This window comes from Mastigoproctus giganteus, chromosome 2 (assembly GCF_048544385.1).
Source record: "Mastigoproctus giganteus isolate SK-2022 chromosome 2, ASM4854438v1, whole genome shotgun sequence".
NCBI classification, from domain to species: Eukaryota; Metazoa; Arthropoda; class Arachnida; order Uropygi; family Thelyphonidae; genus Mastigoproctus; species Mastigoproctus giganteus.
The window spans coordinates 110,154,024-110,181,711 of NC_143576.1; the positions used below are offsets into that span (position 1 = coordinate 110,154,024).

The 27,688-nt window shown below is 37.5% G+C and overlaps 1 protein-coding gene across 1 annotated transcript; it reads left to right on the forward strand.

The window, feature by feature from the left end:
• Positions 1-310: 310 nt before the first annotated feature.
• Positions 311-27,688, forward strand: Snapin (SNAP associated protein). Its single transcript, XM_090368624.1, has 4 exons — positions 311-470; positions 14,854-14,900; positions 21,764-21,882; positions 27,399-27,688. Exons 1-4 carry the CDS (start codon positions 316-318, stop codon positions 27,516-27,518), a joined length of 441 nt encoding a protein of 146 aa, XP_090224750.1. The 5' UTR covers positions 311-315; the 3' UTR covers positions 27,519-27,688.

The following is a 27,688-nucleotide window of genomic DNA, read 5'->3' on the forward strand; positions in this document are numbered from 1 at the left end:
CCTCCCTGATTTGGGGTTGCACCTCGTGTCGGGTATTGCTACCAAGTACACAGAGTGGTTGTTCTTATGTCTAGTGTTACTGTTGGTGTTAGTTTATCATTATTGAGCATCATAAAATTTTTCTATTTTGATCTCTGTCCCACAAAATATTATTTCATTATCAGCTTGTCAAATGCCGTATTCTAAATACTGTACATATTTTTTAGTCATTTTATTGTTTTTTTAAATACAATACATTAACGCTACCCACCTAATTCGCATGATCCACAAACTGGCTCTATCCTATCCGAAAGAGGGCAGCCCAAGCTATACAGAATGAACATGGAGGATACCGAAAGTACTACGACTTCTGTTGATGATAAAACTGATGATTTTGGTGAGTGTCCAACAAGAGATGCACTGGCGGAAGGTTTAAGCGGTTTGCTTAGACCTGCCGTAGAACAACTAGATGAAAGAGTAAAGTCAACAAGGTAATTAGTAAACTTACCAAATTCATAATGAGCTGTTAAATGAGCGTAAATTTAGGCTTTAACAGATCAGGGCTTCTTTTGTATGGAGTGTGCTGTAATGTTTCACCGCCAATTGTTTTCCTTTTAAACTTTTCTCCGAATTACGAGTAATCCTTTGGTCGTATTGTCTTGTGTATAATCTGACAAGTACAATAAAAATTGTTCGTGGCGCGATTAATATTCAGTATTATATTTTTAATAATTACAATTCCATTAAAATAACCGATTCCACCGTTTGGATGTAATCATAGTAAACTCTTATCAAAATGACTTTTTTTTTTTTTTTTTGAAATTGCTCGACTTCTTTTAGGCAAAAGGCTTCTAAATCTTACAATGTCGTGGAGCCCAGCTAATCTAAACTCGCCACTGATTTTTTTTTTTTTTTTTTGCTATTATTTATTAAGGGGACGTCTTGCCTGACCAATTTGATTGGATACTATGATGCAGTCACAAAAGAACTGGATGCAGGGAATAGCTTTGATATTATATACTTGGATCTTAGAAAGGTTTTGATACTGTTGCACATGGAAGACTACTACACAAATTGGAGCAGTGTGACATTGGAAACATATTGCTGCTATGGATAAAGGGGTGGTTGAGGGGGAGAAGACAGAGAGTGGTAATCAATGGGCACTGCTCATCGTGGACTAATGTTATTAGTGGAGTCCCTCAGGGCTCAGTGTTGGGTCCATTATTGTTTTCTGTATTTATAAATGATATTGATGATGGTATATCAAGCTTAATGTCCAAGTTTGCAGATGATACAAAGGTTGGCAGGGTTGTCAAGGACACTACTGACACTATGCTGCTGCAACAGGATCTGGAAAGGTTGAGCAGATGGGCTGAGAGGTGGCAAATGAAGTTTAACATTGACAAATTTAAAGTATTACACATGGGAAACAGCAACCCCAGAGCAACGTATCAACTCTGTGGTACTACACTGACAGTGGTAGAGAATGAAAGGGACTTGGGGGTGGTTGTGCAGGCAGATATGAAGTTCCCTGAGCAGTGCAGATGAGCTGCAAGAGTAGCTCATGGAGTATTGTCAGTGATATACAGGAATGTTTCTAGCAGGGATAAGGAGGTGATTATTCCCTTGTATAAGGCAATGGTCAGGCCACACCTAGAGTACTGTATACAGGTCTGGAGGCCACATTTCAAGAAGGATGTAGAGCTGCTGGAACAAGTACAGAGAAGGGCAACAAGATTAGTGAATGGAACAAAGGGGTGCTCTTAAGAAGAAAGGCTTAAGTTTTGCAAATTACAGTGTCTGGAGACCAGCGAGGTGATCTGATAGAGGTGTACAAAGCCTTGAATGGTTTGAGCATGCTCAATGCTGATGGGATTCTTCCTCTATCTCAGAATAATCACCTGAGAGGGCATAAATTCAAATTGAGGAAAGACAGATGTAGGATAGACGTGCGGAAATTTGCCTTTAGCCAGCGGGTGGTTGGTTGGTGGAACAGGCTTCCATCCCTTGTAGTGGAGGTTGATAGCCTAAATAAGTTTAAGGCTCAGCTGGACAGGTATTTTGAACGAACAGAGGGGTGAAGTGGAAGTGGGTTTTTTTTGTTTTTTTTTTGGCTGATGCTGCATAAGCTTGCTTTCTTGCATCAAATGCTTCTACTAATGCTAATGCTATTATTTATTTATTATTATTATTTTTTTTTTTTTGTGTATACAGTGAAGTACTAAATTTACCGTAAATTGTAATTTATTGTAAATTTTCTGATCAGGCTCTCATCCAGTTTAGTTATTTCTAAAAATAGATGTAGATTATCAAAGAATTATTTTGCCATATTTTTATCATTTTTTGCCTGCTCTGTAACATAAAACATTAAATCATTTTTATTTTACTGAATTCTGTTTGAATTTTCCTTCCTCTCTTTTTATATTTATTATCGGTTCTTGCTGCCTACTTCTTAAATGGCATATTACAAGATATTTGAAGCAAACATTCAACTGGACAGAAGACAGCTCCACATTTGAATGTTTAGCATAGAATAAATTCTTCGTCCATTTCCTTGCTATATATTACATTTAAATTATACAGTATTAAATATATATTGTATATGTAATAAAATATTAGAAATTTTTCCATCAATCACTGTTATTACCATAACAAGGTTTACTAATGTATTTTTAGTATATATTATTATTATGATTTTCTTATTGACATCTTCCAGTTCTCTCAAGCCCTGCTGTTTTTCCCTGTGTGCAGTCACTTTGTTATGTCAAGCTGATAATTTCAGACAATTTTGTGCCATGGCATGCTGATTTATGCAGCATAAAAATAAAAGTTGGACTATTATGAATGATATACTTGTAGCTTAAAAATCCTACTACAATACCTTGTTATCAGATCCTCAACACCTTTTGACACTTGCCTTTTTTGTTTTTTATTTTCTCTACTAATAATGCAATTTCACAACCCTTTTTTAAAGGAGGTATATTTCCTTTAAAAATAGTAAAAATTGTTTGCTTTACAAGTGTGACTTTTGAGCAAGACTTTTGTGGATTTATTGTTTTCTACAGCAACATGTTTGAGGGGCAACCAGAGGGGGCAATATTCTTGATCTGATTACACTAGTTTACAAATTTAAGTTTGTTCACTGGGGTTTGAATTTCAATAGGTCCTACTGCCGAAATATGTTGCTGTGATTTTTCAAATATAACTTAGATTTGTTTCTATCACATCCAGAAACATCACAATTTAAGAAATAAAAAAGTATTGTTTTTTACGAAAGTGTATAACTTTATTGTCTTTAGTAATGACAAATTGATTAATCAAAATTCTGAAACTTTCATTAATCAGACCTTCATCTCTTTGTTTTAAAAGAACGTTTAATCGTTTTTCTTTTATGTACAGCGCCAGGTTTCTCTCTTTTTAAACACCAGCAGTAGTCGGCCATTATGCTTGTATTCCACCTTCCCTGGTACCTCCGCTCCATTTCCTTTATGTCCTGATGGAATCTCTCCCCTTGTTCTTTGCTCATCTGTGCAACATTTTCGGGGAAAATATCAAGATGGGCATGGAAAAGCGAATTTTGATGCTCATATTGCAACCTAAATTATGAAACTTTGAGCATATTTTGAACAATTTTCTCATAATCCTGTGATTTATGATTTCCTAGAAAGTTTTCCATTACACTTTTAAAAGCAATCCAGGCTTCCCTTTCAAAGTCAGTCATAGTAGTTTCAAACTGACCGTCTAAAACCAATTTTCTAATTTGGGGACCAATGAAGATACGCTCCTTAAGTTTTGCATCAGATAAACAGGGAAATTTACTGCAGAGGTACTTAAAGCAGTTGCCATCCTTATTCAGTGCTTTAACAAATTGCTTCATTATGTCTAACTTGATATGCAGTGGAGGTAAAAGTATTTTATCTGGCTTCACCAAACTTTCGTGCACAATACTTTTTGACCCCCGGTGTAAGATTGTGCCTCCGAGGCCATTGCTTCTTTGTCCAATGCAGTGCTTTAGCTCTGTTTTCCCATTCACAAATGAAGCATGGCATTTTAGTGTACCCACCCTGTTGCCCCAACAACATACATAACACTTTCAAGTCTCCACATAGTCGCCATTCCTGATCTTGATATTTAATATTCTCCAGAAGCAACTGTAGATTGTCATAAGTTTTTTTTAAGTAGACTAATAAGCAACTGGCACAGATGTGTACTTATCTCCTTTATACAAGAGAACACCTTTTAAACTAGTCTTAGAAGAGTCTATAAATAGTCTCCATTCACTAGGAACATATGATGGAGCTCCTAAGCACTTATTAAACCAGCTTATGATATCACTGCAATATACGAGAGGACCTTCTTGTGAAAAATACTGTATAAACTCCCTTTCATGATTTCTGTACCAGGAAAATGATGTACCTGGAGCAAGTAAGTTCTTTGCTTGAAGTCTGGATGCCAGAATTTGAGCAGCATACTTTGGAAGACCTAAGTCCCTTACTAAATCATTCAGTTCGACTTGTGTGAATTGCTGTGGCATTAAAATATTTTCTGGTTGATAACATTTCTCTTCACTAATCTCTTTAACTTCTGCTTCGGTGGAAGAAGATGTGGACTTCCAAAGTTTCTGGTGGAGGTTTTACAGGCAGATCAGGTCCATGTGGAACTGGTCTTATGGCTGACAATAGATCTGGATATTTTATGTCCTTTTTATTTTTTGAATTGTAACCTTTAACGTCACATACACAAAAGTAACATTTGGCATGGCTTACTGGCTTGCGCCACACCATAGGAATAGCAAATGTCAAGCACACCTTTTTTCCTTGACTCCATTTTCTAAGATGCTCGACACATGTATGACATACTTTATGCAGTGCCCACGATTTATCCTGATCACCTAGTTATATGTCGAAGTATGCATAATACGATTTTTTCACAAAATCGGTAAAATTTTGCCTCTGCTTTACAGGAACAAAACAACCACATATGTAATAAAATATGTCTGGACTGTTTATACACTTTCTATTGCCATACTAAAAGAAAACTAACACACGATGAGAGCTCACGATGGATTTTACAGGAGTGCTGTGACCGCATAAGGGATGTGCCACTTATATAGGCTCTGTGGTTGAGTGGACTGTACAAACAAGTGAGTGCATGCTCAGACAAGTTTAACCCATAACTACACACAGGACTCTCCCAGACTCCACTCGGAAAATAAAATTCTGGGAATCACAGATGGGCCGGAAGAGCAGGCTGGGGTGCCGTCTAACTTCCTGGGTCAAGATCAGCTACCTTGCAGTGTGTGTAGTTATGGGTTAAATATGCACAATCTGTTGTATTTGAGTGAGGCAAATATTTGATACTGATTATGAATATAGGGGTATAAAACATGTAAGCCATTGCAGAAACTATAGTTATGTACACATTTGCATATAATACCTAGGTAATATTTTGTTAGTGAATCTTTAAAATCTTTACGTGATAGAAAGAAACGGACTTCGGTTTAGTAATCGGTAAACTTGCATAAATAACTCCCACATACTTTTACCGAAACCCCAGATACACTGTAAACCAGTGTTATCAGCAGCGATGACTGGTGCATTAGGAATTTGCAGATAAAGGAACCACTAGGTGACAGTCTACTGATGGGGATTTACTTAAAGATGTAACTACTATCAAGGGTAAAGGGAAGGGTTTTTGTTTTTGTAAAGGTGATTACATTGGTCTCGGGCAGTTTTTGAATTCTATACAGTGGGATCAACTGATGTTAAAAACAGTGAATTCTAAATAAGCGGCCTTCAGAGAATTAATTTTGGAAGCTACTAGGCTTTTCATACCAACTAAGAAATACTGTTCAAGATTTAGGCCTAAATGGACGTCAGATGACCTAATGAGGCTCATGGCAGAGAAGAAAAATGTGTGGAATGCATATAAATTAGCAGGTGACACAGAAGCCTATGGCAGATGTAAGCTAGTCTGTAATCAAATCATAAAGGAGGTTAGGCAAGCGAAGGCTAATTACTAGAAATCCCTAGCAAAGGATGCAAAGAAAAACAACAAAGACTTCTTTACTTATATAAACTCTAGAAGGAAGGGGATGAATCAGATTCGTCTACTTGATTTTGGTGGTTCCAGTGGATATTGATGGTTCAACTGTTGATGATCCTGCTCAGGTGGCTAACAAACTAAACAAGTATTTTGCATCTGCATTTCATGATATTACAACAGATGTTCGAAGGTTCCACCATGAGACTGACTGTTGATGATCCTGCTCAGATAGCTGGTAAACTGAATGAGTATTTTGCATCTACATTCACACATAAGGAATTTTTAAGGAAGGGGAGGGCAGACGTTTACACTACACTCTAACAGGGAGCTAAATTATTTTGTAATAACAGAGAGCAAAGCGAAGGAGAAATTGTTGAAGTTAAACATAAAAAAAGGCTCATGGGGCAGATGGAATCTATCCAGTTATATTGAAGGAGGCAGCGAGGGAAGTAAGCAAACACTTAGCCATAATTATGAGAGCATCCTTAGATTCAGGGGAAGTCTCCAATTCACAAAGGGGATTCAAAGGGTGATGCAAATAATTATAGACCTGTTAGTTTAACCTCTGTTCCAGGGAAAGTAATAGTCACCGGTTAAAGAAGTGATGCAGGATCATCTAGACAAGACTACAGTAATAGTTCAGACACAGCATGGGTTTGTTAAGGGGAAGTCTTGTCTGACCAATTTGATTGGATACTACAATGTGGTCACAAAGGAACTGGATGCAAAAAATAATTTTGATATCATATACTTGGATTTCAGGAAAGCTTTTGATACTGTTGCACATGGATGACTGCTGTGCAAATTGGAGCAGTATGGCATTAAGGGCAAGTAGCTGCAATGGATAAAGGATGGTTAAGTGGAAGACGGCAGAGAGTAGTAATAAATGGACACTGCTCTATGTGGACTAATGTTATTAGTGAAGACCGCTAGGTTTCGGTCCTAGGCCCATTGTTGTTTTATGTATTTATTAATGATATCGACGAAGGTATATCACGCTTAATGTCCAAGTTTGCAGAGCATACAAAGGTTGGCAGTCTACTGATGGCAGCCTCCACACCCAAATACAGGGTTGTTAATGAAGTAAGGACAGTATGCTACTGCAACAGGATCTAGAAAAGTTAAGTAGATGGGCTGAGAAGTGGCAAATGAAGTTTAATATTGACAAATGTAAAGTACTGCATGCGGGTAGCAGTAACCTAACAGAAACATACCAACTGTGTGGTACTACACTCAGGGAGGTGGAGAATGAAAAAGACATGGGGGTAATTGTGCAGTTGGATATGAAGTTCTCTGAGCAGTGCAGACGGGCTGCCAGAGAAGGTCATGGAGTTTTGTCAATGATATATAGGAATTTTGCTAGCAGAGACAAGGAGGTGATTATACCTTTGCATAAGGCAATGTTCAGGCCATACCTTGAGACTGCGTATGGGTCTGGAGGCTTTATTTTAGGAAGGTTGTAGAGTTGCTAAAACAAGTACAGAGAGGGGCATCAAGATTGGTGAGAGGAACAAAGGTGTTCTCTTACCAGGAGAGGCTTAAATTCTGTAAGTTGCAGCATCTGGAGACCAAGCACCTGTGAGGTGATCTGATTGCAGTGTATAAGGCCTTGAATGGTTTGAGCAGGCTCAATGCTGATGGGATACTTCCTCTTGCTGAGATTAAGAACCTGAGGGGACATAAATTCAATTTGAGGGATGACAGTTGTAGAATAGATGTGCAGAAGTTTGTCCTTGGCCAGTGGGTAGTTGATTGCTGGAACAGATTTCCATCTGTTGTTGTGGAAGTTGATAGCTTAAATAAATTAAGGCTAAACTAGACAAACATTTGGAGTGACAGGATGGATGAAATGGGAAGGATTTTTTTTTTTTCTTTTTTCTTTGGCTGATGCTTTATAAGCTTGCTTTCTTGCATCATATGCCTCAACTAATGCTAAGTGTATGCAGAATATTTATTGGAATAAATATTCTGCATACATGTATTGGAATAGTATGCAGATTATTATATCATATAACATTCCGAAGATAGTGTTTGTTGCAGCGTTTATCTTGAACAAAATACTTCAAATGAAAATACTTCACCTATGTAAAGTTTAGAATCCCTTTATTACTAATAGTTTTTAAAAATTCTTTGTTTTTCAGATATCCACTTCTTACAAGTTTTTTCTCATTGCAAAATTAAAAATAAAATGGTATACCTATTAAATTAACTTTATTGTATTTGTACATTGGATGAGACTTATTTCACAGAAATGCAGGTTGTTCCATATATCTTGTTATTCCTCACAAAATGAAATGCAAATAATGCACAGTACAATAACACTTATTTTATATAATGTTGAATAAAAATACTGAAATGGTGTCTATAAATAAAGGTGATCTGTAGGACACCTTGTGCTCTTTAAGCAATCTTGTTCCATTTTTGTTCTTATTTCTAAAAGCACTTTTAACTGCATCAATAGCAATCCTAATACTTACAAGTCCTGAGAAATTTTAAAGAACAAGACTTGGAGGTCCAGCTGAAATTGAGAGGCCTTTTCACTTATGAACTGTAACATTTCTTGGGCCTCGTCAGGCTTATAAAAGCTTCAAGTCCTGGATAAATGCCCAGGTCATCCATGCCTAAAATAGCTAGTCTGGACTACTAGCATCAATGATTCATTTTTGTTTATAGCTTGGTACATGTTTTTTTTTTTTTTTTTTTTTTTAATTTTCAGTAAAACTGAGTTTTGTTCTAATTTACAGCACTCAGCCCAAAAGCAAGTGTTCACTTTTAGCCTTTCAGTACTTTTCAACCATTATTTACTTTTCTGAATGTTATTTCTCAACATTTCAAAAATTATGGCACATTGAATGGGCTCTCTCAATTATAGATAACAGAAAATATGTTAAGGGCCTTAACCACCTCTTTTAAGTTGTCCCTGAGGTATCTAGTCTCCAGGATCTGCAGTCCACAACCTCCACAACCTCTGATGTTCCTTATAAGAAAAACCATTAGCAATCCAAATCAATCTAGTTGCCCTTCTTTGGACTCTCTTGAGAAGTTCTATGTCCATTTTTTAGGTGAGGCCTCCACACCCAAATACAGTATTCCAAATGAGGTATCATCATTATTTTATAAAGAGGAATAATAATATCCATGCTGGCAAGAATCCTAGTGATCACTGAAAACACCCTAAGACTTTCTGGCTGCCAGTTTACACGGCATAACCCCTAAATCATCATATCTCCTAATATCATAACCCCTAAATCTTTCTCATTTTGAATCACCTTTAATTCAGTGTCGTACAGTCAGTGTCACCCTTGAATTTCTTTTTGCCAAATGCAAAACCTTACATTTAGCAGGATTAAACTTCAGTTGTCATTTTTCAGCCATACATATAACTGATTTAAGTGATTCTGAAGCAGCATAGCCTGATCCTGATTGTTAACCATGCTACTTACCTGCCTTAAAAACATCAGAAAACTTTGGCATCTTTCTCTGTATATTCTCATCAGTATTATTGAGGAAAATCAGAAACAAGAAGCCTTGACATTGAACAACCCTGAGGGATTCCCCTCACTATAATAGTCCACCCTGAAGAATGTCCATTAATTACCATCCTCTGTCTCCTTTCACTTAGCCATTCTCTGATTCACTTGAGGATCTTTCTAGTAATTTTAGCGCACTCCAGGCCGACCGGGCTAGCCAGGTGGGTAAAGTGCCTGCCTGGTAACCCGAAGGTCGCGGGTTCAAATCCTGCCTCCGGCTTGGATCAGAGTAGAAAATGCAAAAACCTTGGGAGGTGCAATATGACCACAGAAGTTGATGCGCCAACAACTAACAAAAAAAAAAAAGCACACTCCAGTTTTTATAGCCTTTCATGGGGAACTGAGTGAAAATTTTTACTAAACTCTAGAAAAATATTGAAATTGTTTCCAGCATCTAACCTGGTGCATCAGCAAGATGTTTCCTTCACAGTCATGCTATATAATGCCTTTAGGAATTCATTCATAAAAAATTTTTCATTGTTGCCCAATACAGAAGTCACACGAGTTAAAAGTTCTTTGTTTCCAGCTTAGCCCTTTCCTTAAGAATAAGTGCAACATTTGCACTTCTCCAGTCCAAAGGAACCATCCCCAAAGCTAGTGATATTTAATTTACCTAATAATATCTTTGTTTTACTACCTTTTTTTGCATTATTATATGAGAAACTCCTTATCTTAATTCTTATCTCATTTTGCCAGTGGCTTCTCATACTCAGAATTTGGTTTCTTATTTGATCAAATAAGAAACCAAATTGTTACATATCTGCTGATGGTTCTCATACATGACAGTGTCATGCGGTAATCTGTGACTGTCTCGTGCTTCCTCCTTTTGTGATGCTTTACTACTCAAACAAATGCATTTGTAGCTTTCCCACAGAGCATTCATATCCTAAGTGACTTAAAATTACGTGGCGCATGATTAAAATCAAGTTGCTAATGCGCCAATAAAATCTAAACCAACCAACTAACTTAAAATTACCACTTCGGTTGATAGATCCTTAACCCATTGTAGGCATCCTTAAATTTGAAGCCAGCTCCTTTGCCTTTGACCACTGAAATTTCCTTATGTTGTTTTCACTGTGCTAGTTGTTCCTGCACTGTCATATAACTTGTCAAATTGTTTTCTGGTGAGGCTGGCTTCACAAGGAATGGTGTGATCAATTTTCACACAACACATGATGGGGGTAGAAGAGAATCTGCATTGATCATCCAGTGAAGGTACCAGAAACAATTTAGTACTAATGCATAGGCAGTAATTATTGCTAAACTGCCTAATCAGTTCCTATATTTTGCCTGTAAAATTGCCATTTAGAATTTTTAAGGAATGGTTTACTCACTTTACTAGAATGAAGTTCTCTGTGCTGTCTGTTCTTAGGTAAGTCAGCCAAAGACTATTTAGTTGAGTATTTTCCTGATAAATGGATGGACTGTGGAGGCTTGTTGTATGTGCTAATTGCTCCTCCCCGACCTCAATCGACTGAATTTTTTCTTGTGGGTCATCTGAAATCCAGGCGCCTCCGTAGCCAGGTGGGCAGGAGCAGCAGCAGCAGTGCATAGCACGCTTCTTGATTAGACCGGGGTTCGAGCCCGTGGCCACCAAATACGGAGGATGCGGAAAGATCAGAGAATGACCATCGCATATCCCTGGAGCAATATGGCCTTAGTTGCTAATGCTCCTAAAAACCAAAATAACAACATCTGAAATCCATCATTTATGTGACACCCATTCACAATATCAAAATGCTTTACCAACATGTAGAACAAGGAAACCAGCAAAATCGGAACAATAATTGGAACATTTGATCACATCAGACAATTCACAACGAGTTTTGTTCAGGCATACACTCAAGCATAAGGCAGTTATTTTAAGCACCACCTTGAAAGGAAAAATGGATAATTGTTGGAAAACAAAACAGGCTGCAACTCAGAAAAAAGGCAATTTCAGGCATATGTTTATATAAAATTTTTTTTTCATTGTTTTTCAGGTCCTGAGTCAAAGTAGAGCCTGCATGTTACAAAACACCGTACATACACAGATATATACAACATACATATATGGTGTTCCAATTAAAAGGCACTAGGGTCTACTCACTTATTTTTTGGTTTAGGCCATGAACTCTGCCCTATTTGGCTGAAATTTTTTAATTGCAGTATTTGTTAAATATTGCTATTAAAAAATTTAAAATACTTAGTTGAATTTATGAAATTTAAAATACTTAGTTGAATTTATGAAATTTAAAATACTTAGTTGAATTAAATATCAACTAATTACAGTTGTGCCCCCGTATCTGCTGAATCAGTTATCTGCAGTTAACCACAGAAAAAAAGATGAAAAAATTTGGAAAATTCCAGAAAATAAAAAAATAAACAGTTCATAAGTTTCGAACCACCCGCCAAGCAAGTCTGCTAGCCCAGTACATGATTCATCTCCCTTTATCCCCTTACCCATGTGAAACTTTCCCCCAGTCTGCCTCTAGTGTTCTTACTGATTGCATTCATTGTAGCGTTATTGCAGTGCCTTTGTTTAAGAAAGCCCTTATTTACTGTAATAATGGCCCCAAAGCGCAAGAGTGGTAGTGCTTCTAAGCCTAAGAGAAGCCGTGAAGTGCTTCCCATTAGTGAAAAAGAAAAATTCTCAATATGATTGAAAAAGAAAGAAAATCGTATGCAGTGATTGCCATGTTGTATGGTAAGAATGAATCTTCAATTCATGAAGTGATGAAGCATAAAGACAAAATTCATGTGTTTTTCTGTTGCACCTCAAACTGCAAAAGTAACTGCTACAATGCGTGATAGGGTGTTAGTAAAGGTGGAAAAAGCTTTAAATTTTTGGGTGGAAGATAATGAACAGAAAAAGGATGCCCATTGATGGCAATGTGTTATGGCAAAAGGCCTTAAGCCTATACGAGGACTTTCGGAAAAAGATGAGATGGAAAAGGAAATCGAGCCATTTACAGGAAGCAGGGGATGGTTACATAGATTCAGAAACAAGTTTAATCTGAAAAATATAAAACTTACCGGAGAAGCTGCATCTGCCGGTGAGGAAGCTGCTGCCATGTCTCCGGCAGAGTTAAAGAAAATTATAGGGGAGGGAGGCTACCATCCTAAGAAAGTTTTTAATTGTGATGAAACAGGACTGTTTTGGAAAAGGATGCCCAACAGAACCTATCTCTGCAAAACAGGTACCAGGCTTTAAAGCACGGAAGGACCGATTGACGTTGGTACTATGTGGCAACATGGCCTGGCATATGATAAAGTCTGCCATTGTTTACCACGCGAAGAATCCTTGTGCTCTCAAACTCAGAAACAAAAATTATTTACCCGTTTTCTGGCAACACAACCTCAAGGCATGGGTCATGACAGTGTTATTCACTGAATAGTTCCATGAATGCTTCATCCCCAAAGTAAGGAAATATTTGGAGAAGGAAAGGTTGCCTTTCAAGGTTTTATTGATAATAGCAATGCACCTGGCCATCCTGAGTCGATCACCATTGAAGATCCTAATGTCTAGGTTGTATTTTTGCCACCCAAGACGACCCCACTGCTTCAGCCACTCGACCAGGGTATCATTAGGTGTGTCAAGGCGGCATACACTTGGCAAGTGTTCAAGATGATTCGAGCAGCGATTGATGCCAACCCTGACATTGAAATCATGGACTGCTGGAAATGATTCACCATTGCTGATGCAATAACATTCATCAAAGGTGCAATGGAGGAGCCAGAAATCGTGAATGCATGCTGGAATAATTTGTGGAATGAAGTTGTTCATGATTTCAAAGGCTTCCCACGAATCAATGGAGAGGACAAAGTCATCCGAAGAGCAAGAGAAGTTGGATTGGTGGATTGGTCGATATGATAGCTGAAGAAATGGTAGACCATATCGAAGAACATTGTGAGGTTTTGACGAACAAGGATTTGGAAGACCTTGTTAGGTTGTCTACAGAGGAAGTACATGAGGAAGAAGAAACTGAAGCTGAACCAGCAAAGTGAAAAATTTGAAGTGTTTTGGATGATACAGAACTTAAAGGAGAAGATAATGGATTATGATCCTATGATGGAACGCAGCATTAAAGTTACCCATTTGATAACGGAAGCAATGGAACTTCTTCAGCATATGCATTAAAAAGGCAAAAGAAACAACTCCCTATCATGTTCTTCAAAAAGGTCGGAAAAAAAAGTGTCCGCTATCGACGATCCACAGCTGTCAACATTATCTACCCCTGATGTCATCCAACGACTGTCATCTTCGTCACCTACAGCTTCGGAAGATGATCCTTCTGGCATCTCGTCAGAAGGTCATTAACCTAGAAGAACATCACAATGCCTACACCATCACTCCACTTCATCTCATCATTGTAGGCATTGTACAGTATCATTGTATCATCATCATGGATCATCGCAGCAGCAACAACGAAGAACGGAGAAGCCGGTGAGTACTCACAATAGGCTAAGATATTTTCTAATAAATAAAACTCTTTTCATTACATGATATATACAGGTACAGAACATGATACAATAGTACTGTACAGGTATTATTCATTGTAAAATGTGTAACAGTACAGGTATGTTTTTCTATTGTGCCTTTGTCCTTTGAGGTGTATAGAAAGTATAATTTTCATTGCTCCATCATCCTTTGATACATGATATTTTTTCATTGCTCTATCGTCTGTTGAGGATTATGCTAAAACGTCAGAATCCCTTTCATTCAAGAGAGAGAGAGTACAGTACTGTATAATAATGTACAATGTACTTTATTATTACCGTATTTAATGTTGGCAATGTCTTACTGTGTGTTTAATTTATCAATTAAACTTTATTTTACATATGTACAAGAAAATTACATTATATATGGGGTCAGCAGGTGTTTTTGGGGTTTACATTAATTAAAAAAAAAAAAAAATTATTTTTGATGAACGGGTGCAGTAAAATTTTTTATGGCTTTACTTTTCCAGTTAAAATTGGAGGAATACTAAAATTCACACTGATAAAATACTAATAGATATTTAATTTTTTTTTGTTTTTGATGTAAAGAATACATCAAAGTGCCAAGTAATGGATTAATAACTAGAAATCTTTAATTTGCCAGCTGTCATGTTATCTAAGTATCTAAGTGACTTATTCTCAAAATGATGTGAAGACGTGTATAATTATCTTTAAAATGTACAGTATATGGTAATATGAAAATTTTATGTGCTGTTATATTATGGAATGTAAACTGCCTCCTTACCCCTTAGCTGAATAGCAATAAAGGGGTATTTCTTTGGAAATAAAAACTGATATTAATAATATTTTCCTTCTGCAGAATAACTCAACTGGAATTAAGACAGCAGATAGATAGTCTAGCCGAAGGTAAGCATTAATGATACTCGAGATCTTGTTATTATGTAATATGCAGTGAAAGTCCATTATTATGAGTAGAGTTTGTAATAAAAAAAAGTCTGCTATAATGGACATCATTGATGTACTATCAGCATAGCTGCAAACTCTCTGGACTGAGGATACAGAATCCAAATTTTTTTTAATTTGATTTGAACTCTTCTCTGTCTCCGCATTGTGATACAGTTGGTTACAAAAAGTTTCTGTCTTTTGCAAAAATGTAGCTTCTCACTTCAAGAAGGGAATGAGAAAATATAAAAATGGCATAAGGTTAACTTTCTCCCAAGTAAGCAGTATCTGAAATATGACCATTTGAGATCTCTAGTAGCTAATGCTGCCACAAAGAGGTTACTGTGTTTTCACAAATCTTTCTTTATGACCTCCTTTATATTTACTCATTCTGTTCTTGAAGTGAAAGGCAACATTTTCTTTTAGATTTACACGACTTTGGAGTGCTTGTCTTATTCTAGCTGCAGTTGCACCACCCGTAACAGAGAAGAAAAATGCATGGGATGCATATAAGTTATCAAGCAACTCAGAAGCCTATGGCAGATATAAGTTAATCTGTAATCAGGTCACAAAGGAGGTTCGGCAGGCGAAGGCAGATTACGAGAAATCCTTGGCAAAAGATGATAAGAAAAACAGCAAGGATTTCTTTACTTATATAAACTCTAAAAGGAAGGGGATGAATCTGATGTCCACTGACATCGATGGTTCGACTGTTGATGATCCTGCTCAGATAGCAAACAAACTGAATGAGTATTTTGCATCTACATTCACATATGAGGAATTATTAAGGTTTGAAAATGGCAGAAGGTTATCAAATTGTAGCAGGATACTTAATGATTTTGTAATAACTGAGAGCAAAGTGGAAGAGAAACTGTTGAAGTTAAACGTAAGAAAAGCACCTGGGGTGGATGGGATCTATCCAGTTATATTAAAGGAGGCGGCAAAGCAACTAAGCAAACCCTTAGCCATAATTATGAGAGCATCCTTGGACTCAGGGGAGGTTACCACGGACTGGAAATTTGCAAATGTATCCCCAATTCACAAAGGGGAATCGAAGGGTGACACGAGTAATTACAGACCAGTTAGTTTAACTTCTGTTCCGGGTAAAATAATGGTCGCTGGTTAAAGATGCATTGCAGGATCATCTAGACAAGACTGCAGCAATAATTCAGACACAGCATGGGTTTGTTAAGGGAAAGTCTTGTCTGACAAATTCGATAGGATATTATGATGTGGTTACAAAGGAACTGGATGCAAAAAATAATTTTGATATCATATATTTGGATTTCAGGAAAGCTTTTGACACTGTTGCGCATGGAAGACTATTGTACAAATTGGAGCAGAATGGTATTAAGGGTAAGTTGCTACAATGGATAAAAGGATGGTTAAGTGGGAGAAGACAGAGGGTGGTAATCAATGGGTGCTGCTCTTCTTGGACTAATGTTATTAGTGGAGTCCCACAGGGTTCGGTGTTGGGTCCACTGTTTTGTATATTTATCAATGATATTGATGAGGGTATATCAGGCTTAGTGTCGAAGTTTGCAGATGATACAAAGGTTGGCAGGGTTGTTAATGACAGTAATGGCAGTGTGCTACTGCAACAGGATCTAGATAATTTGGGCAGATGGGCTAAGAAGTGGCAACTGAAGTTTAACCTTGACAAATGCAAAGTACTGCATATGGGTAGAAGTAACCCCAGAGAAACGTACCAACTGTGTGGTACTACACTTAAGGTTGTAGAAAATGAAAAAGACCTGGGAGTAATTGTGCAGTCAGATATGAAGTTTTCTGAGCAATGCAGACAGGCTGCCAGGGCAGGTCATGGGGTTTTGTCAATGATATATAGGAATTTTGCTAGCAGGGAAAAGGAGGTGATTATCCCTCTGTATAAGGCAATGGTCAGGCCATGCCTTGAATACTGCGAACAGGTCTGGAGGCCTCATTTTAGGAAGGATGTAGATTTACTTGAGCGTGTACAGAGAAAGGCAACAAGATTGGTGAGGGGAATGAAGGGATCCTCTTATCAAGAGAGGCTTAAGTTCTGCAAATTGCAGTGGCTGGAGACTAGGCACCTGCACGGTGATCTGATTGAGGTGTATAAGGCCTTGAATGGGTTCAGCATGCTGAATTCTGATGGGATCCTTCCACGTTCAGATTACGAACCTAAGGGGGCATAAATTCAAATTAAGAAAGGACAGATGTAGAATAGATGTGCGGAAATTTGCCTTTAGCCAGCGGGTGGTTAATTGCTGGAACAAACTTCCATCCGTCGTTGTGGAAGTTGATAGGTTGAATAAATTGAAGGAGGAACTGGACAGGCATTTGGAGGGAATGGTGTGATTTTTTTTTGGCTGATGCTGCATAAGCTCATACATTTGCTTTCTTGCATCACATGCCACTACTACTACGCCATTGAGCTTCACAGAATTAGCACTCGTCTTCATTTTCAAACTTTTCATTTCTCTCTTTATCATTTTCCTTTTTTTGTTCAGACTATTTAATTCATCATGATTGCAGGTAACATTTAACCTTACAAGTATAACTTGTCGCAGTTTGAAATAAAATTCCATATTGTCTAAAGTGTTTGTTGTAATTGTTAATCTTCAGTTGATTACACCATATATGTTTTATATATTACACCACATGTTTTATGTATATTTTATAAATATTTATAATTTGTTACAAATAGGACAGCACGCAGTCCTGCCAGTTCCTTCAGTCCCACCATCTTATGTTCTCTGATATGGCGGCCCTTGTCTTTGGTAACTTAGTCATTCCAGTTTCACCTGCCTTTTATTCCAAATTTTAGTTAAATTTTAATTTTTATACCTTTAACCACATTTTGCTTATTTATGTGATTCTGATTTAAAAAATCTTTTTTGTTTTTCTCTTTTTCTCTGAATTGTTTCAGGTTTTACAAGGTATATCCCACCATCAGCAAATCCAATGGCAATAGCTTCTTCAATCACAGAGAGCGTGATCACTTGTACAACTTACTTGCAGATTTTTTTGGTTAAACCTTAACCCTTCAAAATCTGAAATAATGATTTATTCACTTAAACAGCAAGCAATAGTAATTCAACCATCTCCCATCCCAGCGGTTACCAGCCAAAGGACCTGTGTCTATTTTGATCCTAAGCTGAGATTTGATACTCACACCAAATACTTCCAGAAGCAATTTATCACCTCATGCTGGAGAGAAAAACAATGACCCCGTTCCAATGATGTCATTACCAGATACCTACAAACCACAGTATATCTGGTTATTTTGTATGCTGCTAAAATTTGGGCATCTGCTTTGCCCTCACTTCAAAAACTGGAATTCACTTGTCAATACCGGACCTTGAAATGGGCCCACAAACAAGCATTGCCGACGCCCTCAACTGAGAAACACTGACATAGCTGAACAGCTATATGTACCTAAGCTCCCAAAGTTAATTGGCATCAAACATATGACTATGGTGAAAATGTTCACAGGAGTGATAAATGCCCCAAACATCTGGGATTTCTGTGAGTGGCACTCCACCATCCTTAAGGTCTAACCCAACACTAATCCTCAAATACAATCGTCTGAAACTTTGTGATTGTTTCCTACCTGCCCAGGCACTCCCACATCTCGGAATTAACCTGCAGAAAATGTCTACCGATTAAAAATACTGCCACATTCTCCTAGAGTGAATCTCTTCTGTTCAGCTGGAATAACTCCTTTCTAATCTTGTGGCTTAAGCTGTGCCAGTTTACTAAACACTGACATCAACCATCCATCTAACCAGATCGTGCTACACTGTTTTTGAACTGCAGCAACAATTGTTTCTCATCTGTTATTTGTTTGATCAAAATCCATGGTTTAATTTTGATTCACCTTCCCTGCCATTGTTCTTCAGTTGTTATGTACTATAATGTCCTTATTTTTTTCTTTGTATTTTCTTATATGCTTTTTCATTTTTGTGTAACTAGTAATTTCTTATAATCACTTTTCCTTTTTCCCAATTTTTTTATTCACATTTATCATTTTCTTCTACCCTAATATAAAACTCCTGACCCCGTCACTGAATTATTGTTCCTAATACTTGTGCTGTACTTGGCAGCAGCAGCAATGAAGATTATTTATTTACGTATAAGTATAAAAATGGCATAATGTTCAGCTACATCTGAAATATGACCACTGGGGATCTGCCAACAAAGAGATTACCATGTTTCCTCAAACCTTTCCTTATTAGCATTAGTAGAGGCATGTAATGCAAGAAAGCAAGCAAGCTTATACAGCCAAAAAAAAAAAAAAGAAAACTTCCAATTTTACCCATGCATTCACTCCAAAAGTTTGTCCAGTTCTTCCCTGAATTTATTTAAGGTATCAACTTCCCCAATGGCAGATGGAAATTTTTCCCAGCAATCAACCACCCATTGGCTAAAGGCAAATTTCCACACATTTATTCAGCAAATCTTTCCTCAATTTGAATTTATGCCCCTTCAAGAAGTGCATAATCTGAGAAAGAGGAAGAATCCCATCCTATCAGCATTGGGCTTGCACAAACCATTCAAGACCTTATACACCTCAATCAGATCACCTCACAGGTGCCTAGTCTTCAGATGCTGCAATTTACAGAAATGAAGCCTTTCTTGGTAAGAGCATCCCTTTGTTCCGCTCGTCAATCTTGTTGCCCTTCTCTATACTCATTACAGTAGCTCCACATCCTTCCTAAAATGAGTTCTCCAGACCTGTATGAAGTACTCAAAGGAGGGTCTGACCTTTCCCTTATACAAAGAGATAATCACCTCCTAGCAGAATTCCTGTATATCATTGACAAGACTCCATGAGATGCTCTGGAAGCCTGTCTGCACTGCTCAAAAACAAAAAACTTCATATCTGACTGCACATTTACCTCCAGGTCTTTTTCATTCTCCACTACCATGGATGTAGTAATGCACAGTTGGTACATTACTCTGCAATTAGTGCAAAGTACTGCATGTGCAGTACTTTGCATTTGTCAATGTTAAACTTCAGTTGCAACCTCTCAGCCCATCTGCTCAACTTTTATGGATCCTATTGCAGTAGCATACTGTCATTTACAACCCTGCCAACCTTCATATCGTCTGCAAACATGGACATTCAGCCTGATATACCTTCATCAATATCATTGATAAATATAGAAAATAACAATGGACCCAAACCCTGGGGGACTCCACTAACATTAGTCCACGAAGAGGAGCATCCATTGATTATCACTCTCTGTCTTCTCCCACTCAACCATCCCTTTATCCATAGCAGCAACTTGCCCTCAATGCCATGCTGCTCCACTTTGTATAGCAGTCTTCCATGTGCAACAGTATCAAAAACTTTCCTGACATTGAAGTATATGATATCAAAATTATATTTTTGCATCCACATGGTAATATCCAATTAAATTGGTTAGACAAGACTTCCTCTTAATAAACCCATGCTGTGTCTCAAATATAGCTGCAGTCTTATCTAGATGATCCTGCAATGCTTTTTTAACCAGTGACTACATTATTTTCCATGGAGCAGAAGTTAAACTAACAGGTCTGTAATTACTCATGTCACCCTCTGTTCCCCCCTTTTTGAATTGGGGATTAGGCTCCATTGTTTAACCCCAATTGCATCAAATCTTCTCCTCCAACAAACCATTCCTATTTACTAGCAAGCTACATATAATTTATATTACAAATTTTTCTACTAGTATTCCATATTTCTTTCTGTTTTCATTTGCAACATTGCTTGGAATGTAAACCCCCCACCCTCACTTCCATACTTAAGTATTTGCGAATCTCTCAAAAACATTTCTTGAACCCCTTTATAATAGCTACCCATTATGTTATACTACAACTTGTTTTCCAGTTTCTGTTTCCATGAACCAAAAAATCAGATATGCACTATCAGTCTTTAAAATTCTAATCTTAATAGTTTAAAGAATTTGTTTCCTACAAAAAAAAAAAAAAAAACCAAGAAAAAACACACATTTGCTGTTCATTTTTAAAAACACCCAGATTTCTAAAGAAGACCACATTTCTTGAATTAACTTTACTTTGGCATAAGCCTATCAGAAAAATCATTTTCAGCACTATTCTGATAATAATTGTGCAAATTATTTGCTCAATTTAATTTTGACATGCCCATTAAAACCTCCTTTGAAACTTGCATATTTATTCAGAAGAGCTGCCAGATTAGTCAAGTGATTCTGTTCATACTAAACTCATTCCACTACATCCTCCATAACAGTTTAGTGGTTTGCTACTTTTACCTATTTTGTAGAATTTTGGGTTTGAATCCATTAAAGACTAGAGAAATTCTTAACCCTTCAGTTATCGTTTTAGTTAGCCAGTTTCAACTGAAATAGGGTCTCTCCCCCACCACAACAATGTGAAACTGCAGTTTCACTTCTTTAAATGCTAATTTAAAGACAGGACGCAAACACAACACTCTGCTGGCTTTCAGAATCTAGGAATTTGTAGTATCCTTTTGCTCATTTATTCTAATAAACATTTTAGTATTATTTGAATAGCTAATTTAAGCATGGATTTTGGCTTTTGAAAAGTTAAGTGATGGTATAAAAAGAGTGAAGCTTATTTGGGAAATACCATAATTAACAGTAAATGATTGCTACTGTGAAATTTTAATGGATACATGTATTTGTCCATTTATTTGTAATAAATTTTAGAGTTTTTTTTGTGTATGTAGAAGTATATTTACTGTGAGTTTTTATGATTTCGTATACAACTGATATAATTTTCATTTGCATTTACACATACACATTTATAGCTTTTGTTTTTAATGCTTTGAAATGTTTTAATCATCTTTTCTTGCTCAGACTTGCGGAGGATATCAGAAAATCAACAGATGCCATTTGACCTTGATGCGTATGTAAAAAAACTGATGAATGCAAAGAGACGGGTAATGTTGGTGAATAATATTCTTCAAAATGCTCAGGTAATAAATATAGGCTTTCTTTTTTTTTTACCTTTTTCCATATAGCTTTTAGCTAGGTCTGCCACTACAATTAGAGGGAGGGAGAGTTGGCTTCTCCTTAATCAAAGTTTTTAAAAAGGCTGAAAACAAATTTTTTAATGGTTATGACTCTAATGCATTAGGGCTTAAAGCCTCAAGCTGCGAAAGAGATTAGACTATGTGTATTTTAGTGCAATTGCATCATTTATACACAGCTAAATATTTGCTAATATATTTAGCTGTGTATAAATAATGCAATTGCACTAAAATACACAGTCTAATCTCTTTCGCAGCTTGAGGCTTTAAGCCCTAATGCATTAGTCTTAACTTATATCATACACCATCCGGCATCTCTCATATTGTGAAGATATACTTCACAACTGTTTTGCCATCATTACATCACTTGGGGGGCCAATAGCCCTGAAATGGTGCCATCTGGGTGGTGGTATCCACTGAGAATAAATGACAACAGTCTTCTCCTTCGGGTTGTCAGTGGGGGAAAAAAAAAAAAAGTCTTAGAATTAGTAATCTACAATTTAACTTAGTGCAACCTGAATCCACACATTTTTGATTGCAGTAAAGTTGAATTTTCTTATTAATGCAAAAAAAATAAAATAAACCCTTAAACATTGACATATTAATACATGCAAAGCAATGGTAAGTTATGCATAAGAATTCTGAAATTATAATAATTCATACTTTCAGATATATGACACATAAATACAGGGTATTCACGTGAAACCTTTTACAGCTTAGAATCACCATGAAAAGGGAATGAGAATATATATTTTAAACCAAAAGGAATCTATTGTAATAAACTTTCACAGTTGCTTTACAATGTGCAAAAAGCTGCATTAAATTATATATCCTTATTCGAAAGTTGTAAAGGTTTCAGGTGGACAGTAAATGGTACTGTATTTAATGTACCCTATTTCTGAAAGTGTGGGTTACTAAAATTTTTATATGAGAGTATTTCCTATAAATACAATATACCAGGTGGTTATAAAATAAGTTTCCCTATTCAGAGGAGACCCTAGTGTCAAAACGGTTAGAGATAGCAATGTGAAAATCGGTGGGTATGTCATTTAGGGTATGGGGAAGCGATTTGTAGAAGAAAAAAAAAATTGTTCAAATTTCAGTCTGCCAGGGGAGAAATTGGCACTGTAAACTTGATATGGAATACTTAACTTAGGATGAGATTTTAATATCAGAACTTAGAACTCTACAGATATTGTTCTATGTTCTTTCCTTGACTTGAGATGACATTCTGAAAACGGAGGACAGCATGCGAAAACGGAGGACAGTTTCACGTAGCATCTCATTGGGGATGTTGGCTACATGCTATTTAATGCTTGTTTTCAAATTGAAAAGCATCTGTATGCCACCATGGTAAACTCTTTCAGGTATCCCCATAGCCAGAAATCATAGGGATTGAGATCTGGTGATTGGGCTGGCCAGAACTGTGGGAAGTCTCTAGAAATGATGCAATCATTTCTGAATGTTGAACAGAGCAGTTTCTTCACTTGTCGATCAACGTGGGGAGGGGCACCATCTTGCACGAACACTAGTCTCCAAGCATCGTCTTTCTTGCAAGCGCAGTATCATGCACTAGTTACCGTACACCTTATGGGGGGCCATGAGATGTACACTCTTCAAAGATAAATTGTCCAATTATAAACTCTGCTGTGATTCCACACCATACTGTAACATGTGGACTTTGTAATAGTCTTTCAAGCACAGCAAATGGATGAGAAGTTCCCATATTTGGCAGTTTTGTGCATTTACAGCCCCATGAAGAGTGAAATGTGCCTCATCAGATTACAAGATCATTTGAGACCATGTATCATCAAGTTCCATACGAGCCAGCAATCGTAGAGCAAAGTCTATTCGTTGTTGCCGATCACAACACTAGTTCTTGCACTATGTGAAACTTGTATGGGAACCAGCATAAAATTATTTAAAGCACTTTAAGTTCAGTAGACCAAGGAAGGTTAAAGTCTATTGACACACTTCTGGCACTACTGACTGGTAGTGTTTCGCATTCTTACCTGGAAGCTATTGCAACTGCCACTTCATCCACTACCTCCGTTCCATATGTGGTCATCCCCTGCCTGGAATTACACCTAACTCACTGGTCACTTCAAATTTCTTTATTATTTTATGAGAGTAATGACGACTCACTGATGTCAAAGGCCCTTTATGCAAACCTTAAGTTTCCGATATTCACGTAGTGCTGCATTAGCATTACTATTATTCTGGTAGAACAGTTTTACTAAAAGAGCATGTTATTGACGGTGGCCTTTCTGCTTTTATCTAACAGGATGTCATTTGTGTAAGCAGTGTCTTGAAGTAAATGACAACTTTTACATGTGCAGCGCCATTTTTTTCCTAGTGGCAAAATTTTGAACTAATTTTTTTTCTTCTACAAATCGCTTTCCCATACCCTAAATGACATACCCGCTGATTTTCACAGTGCTAACTCTGTTTTCACACTAGGGTCTGCCGAATAGGGAAACTTATTTTATAACCACCCAGTACTTTAAAAATTATCTGTCAACAAATATTTTTACTTTTTTTGTAGATATCAATTTTTACTGAATAAAATTACATATTTGTGAATTTATTCACTTAAAATCAATTTAAGTTAAGTAAAATAAAGTTGATATTTATACAGGGTGTCTCAAAAATACACAGCATAACTTCAGAAATGAGTTCCTCGTATGTAGACGATAAAAATATTTTATATCAACGTAGTTTCGGAAATGCTTGGTTTCCGAGTTTTGAAGGTCTGTCTATGACGCTTAACTGTTCACATCACCTTATAGTAATTGTTCAAAATGTCCACCTTCTGCCTGAATACAGGCCTCACATCAATGTCTCACGGACTCATGAAGATGCCAAATTCCTGGCATGTTTCGTATTGTTTCACAACCTACCACAATTCGATTGCAGAGAATTTCCACATCAGCTACCGGAGTCGAATACACCAATGTCTTTAAATGGCTCCACAAGAAAAAATCTAGTGGGTTTAAATCAGTGAGCGTGGAGACCAGGCAGTTGGTCCACTTCTACCTATCCACCGACCAGGAAACTTTCGATTCGGGTAATTGTGGGCTAAGTGGAATGTGCGAGAGCGGCATCAGGCATGTTGTTTTCCATAAAGTTTCTGTACACATGCCCTGTGAGTTTGTTTGGAAGTACATGGGGCCCAAATAACTTATCACCAAAAGCACCCACCCAGATGTTGAGGCTGAACCGCTGTTGGTGATGTGATGGAAGAATTGCATGTGGGTTTTTCTCAGCCCATACATGCTGATTGGGAAAGTTTTGGATTTCGTCTTGTGTGAACTGTGCTTCATCTGTGAATATCACTAAGGCAGGAAAGTGAGAAGTTTGTACCACACTGCTGCAAAAACCACTGGCAGAACATTACTCGTGCAGGGTAATCTGCTGGTCACGAGGCCTGTACCCATTGCAGATGGTAAAGATACAGTTGGTGTTCTTGCAACACTCTCCAAATGGGTGAATGTTGAACAGCCAGTTGCATTGCTATTCTGCATGTGCTGATTCCAGGAGTGGCATGCACAACATCCAAAATCCCCTCCTCTACTTCAGGAGTCGTAGATCTTGGTCGTTCTCTGTCGGCAGCACGAGGTGTAAAGGTCCCATGTTTACAAAGCCGGTGATGAATACCTTTAAATGTTTTCCTGTCTGGACATCGTCGTTCTGGGAACCTTTTGTGGTACAAACGACGAGCCTCCAGAGCATTGTCGTCTGCCAAACCGTACATAAAGTGCAAATCCGCTTGCTCTTGATTTGAGTACATGGTCGGAATGGAAAACTACCAGATTCTGTCAGTACCTTGTGATGAAGGAAATCACCTGTGGGAGATAAGACATCCCAGTTAACTCGGGAACCAAGCATTTCCGGAACTATGTTGATATAAAATATTTTTATTGTCTACATATGAGGAACTCATTCCTGAAGTTATGTCGTGAATTTTTGAGACGCCCTGTATATATATCATGTGCCACTCACTACTGTGAGTATATACAAAGGGTACTAGGAAAGTTTTGCAATACAGCTTTGTTTATTTAATTTTTTCAAAGTAATTTCCTCTACATTCAATACACCTCTCCATCCTCCGAAACCAATCTTTAAACCAGTTCTGCCAAGTTTCACTAGGGAGTAAAGCACACTCGTTGTCCCAAGCCCGTAGAAGGTCCTCATCACTGGAAAACCGCCTCCCTTTTAGCTTCATTTTCACATGCGGGAACAGTGCAAAGTCGCAGGGAGCAAGGTCTGGACTGTAGGGAGGGTGCTCGAGAAGTTTCAGTTCTGTCGTGGTCAAATATTCGGTGCAGGCTTTGGCGCGGTGAGCTGGAGCATTTTCGTGATGGAGGTACCAGGTGTCCATTCTTGACTTTGGCTGCAGGTTCTCCATAGATCCAATGACTTTAGGCAGGCATTGTTCAGTATACCACTTAGCTGTGACTGTCTTCTGCGTGTCCAAAACGACACGTTCCACAATTCCACTCGATTTGAAAAATACAGCTATCATTTTCTTCTTTACAGATTGGGATTTTCTGACAATTACGGGTCTGACAATTACGGGTTTGATGATGACGACACCGTCATCATCAAAGACCCAAACTTTGTTTTGAGCCTTGGTCGGCAGATCGTAATAGTACAGCCAAGTCTCGTCACTTGTCACGATGTTGTTCACATACCGAGATGTCCCTTATCAAACTTTTTTAACATCTCCCGGCACCAAGTCACACATCGTGTCATCTGCTCTTCAGTCAGTTGATGCGGCACCCAGAGAGAACAAAGTTTCTTCACGTGTAAATGATCTTGCAGAATCGAATGAATTGCTGGTGCATTTAGGCCCAAAGTATCCTCTATCTGTTGGTAGGTCACTCGCCTGTTTTCGTCAAGCATTTTCCTCACAGCAGTAACGTTTTCCTCCGTAACTGACGTTCGTGGCCTTCCCGGCCTCTCAGAATCCTCCAGAGTGAAATTTCCCCTTTGGAATTCTCTATACCACCTGAATATCGTTGTACGATGTGGACAATCATCCATCTAGTGCAAGAGTCATTTCTTCTAAGCACTGGTCTATGGTTAAACCACGCACGAAATTATACCGCAAAACTGTCCTTATCTCATTTCGTGACCACAATGCCATCGCAAGCACTTTACACTCTCACTACTAATGAATAACCGAGCCCATCGACTTGGTGCGGCAGCTACTATGCACGTATGAACATGTCTCAACATGCAGCAACAAGCAGCTTCTTGTGATTCATTGTTGTGTCATATTGCAAAACTTTCCTAGTACCCTTTTGTATTACATAATGCAGTTGCTGTTTAAAGATAATAGGTTACACAAAATCTCTGTAGCAAAGATGAATTTTTTTTAAGAAAATCTATTATAAGTTAAATAGGTAAAAGATAATATATAAGAAACTTTATTTATTTTTAATTTTTGTTTACTTCAGGAACGTCTGAATAGAATTCATCAAAATGTATCACGAGAAACTGCACGAAGAAAAGCATTGTTGGAACCAGGATCAGTTACAACCTCCAGTAATACAACCAGTGCACTTATTGCTCCTTAGAAGTTTCTTCCATGTCTGGTTGATGGATGTAATTATAATGATAAGCATAGACAAGTAATCTGATACCAAATCATAAAAAAAACTTATAAGAGTGAATGGGCCTGTTGTACTGAAATCCATAGAGATACAAATAATAATGCATATATCCAGTGAAATATTTTAATTGACTT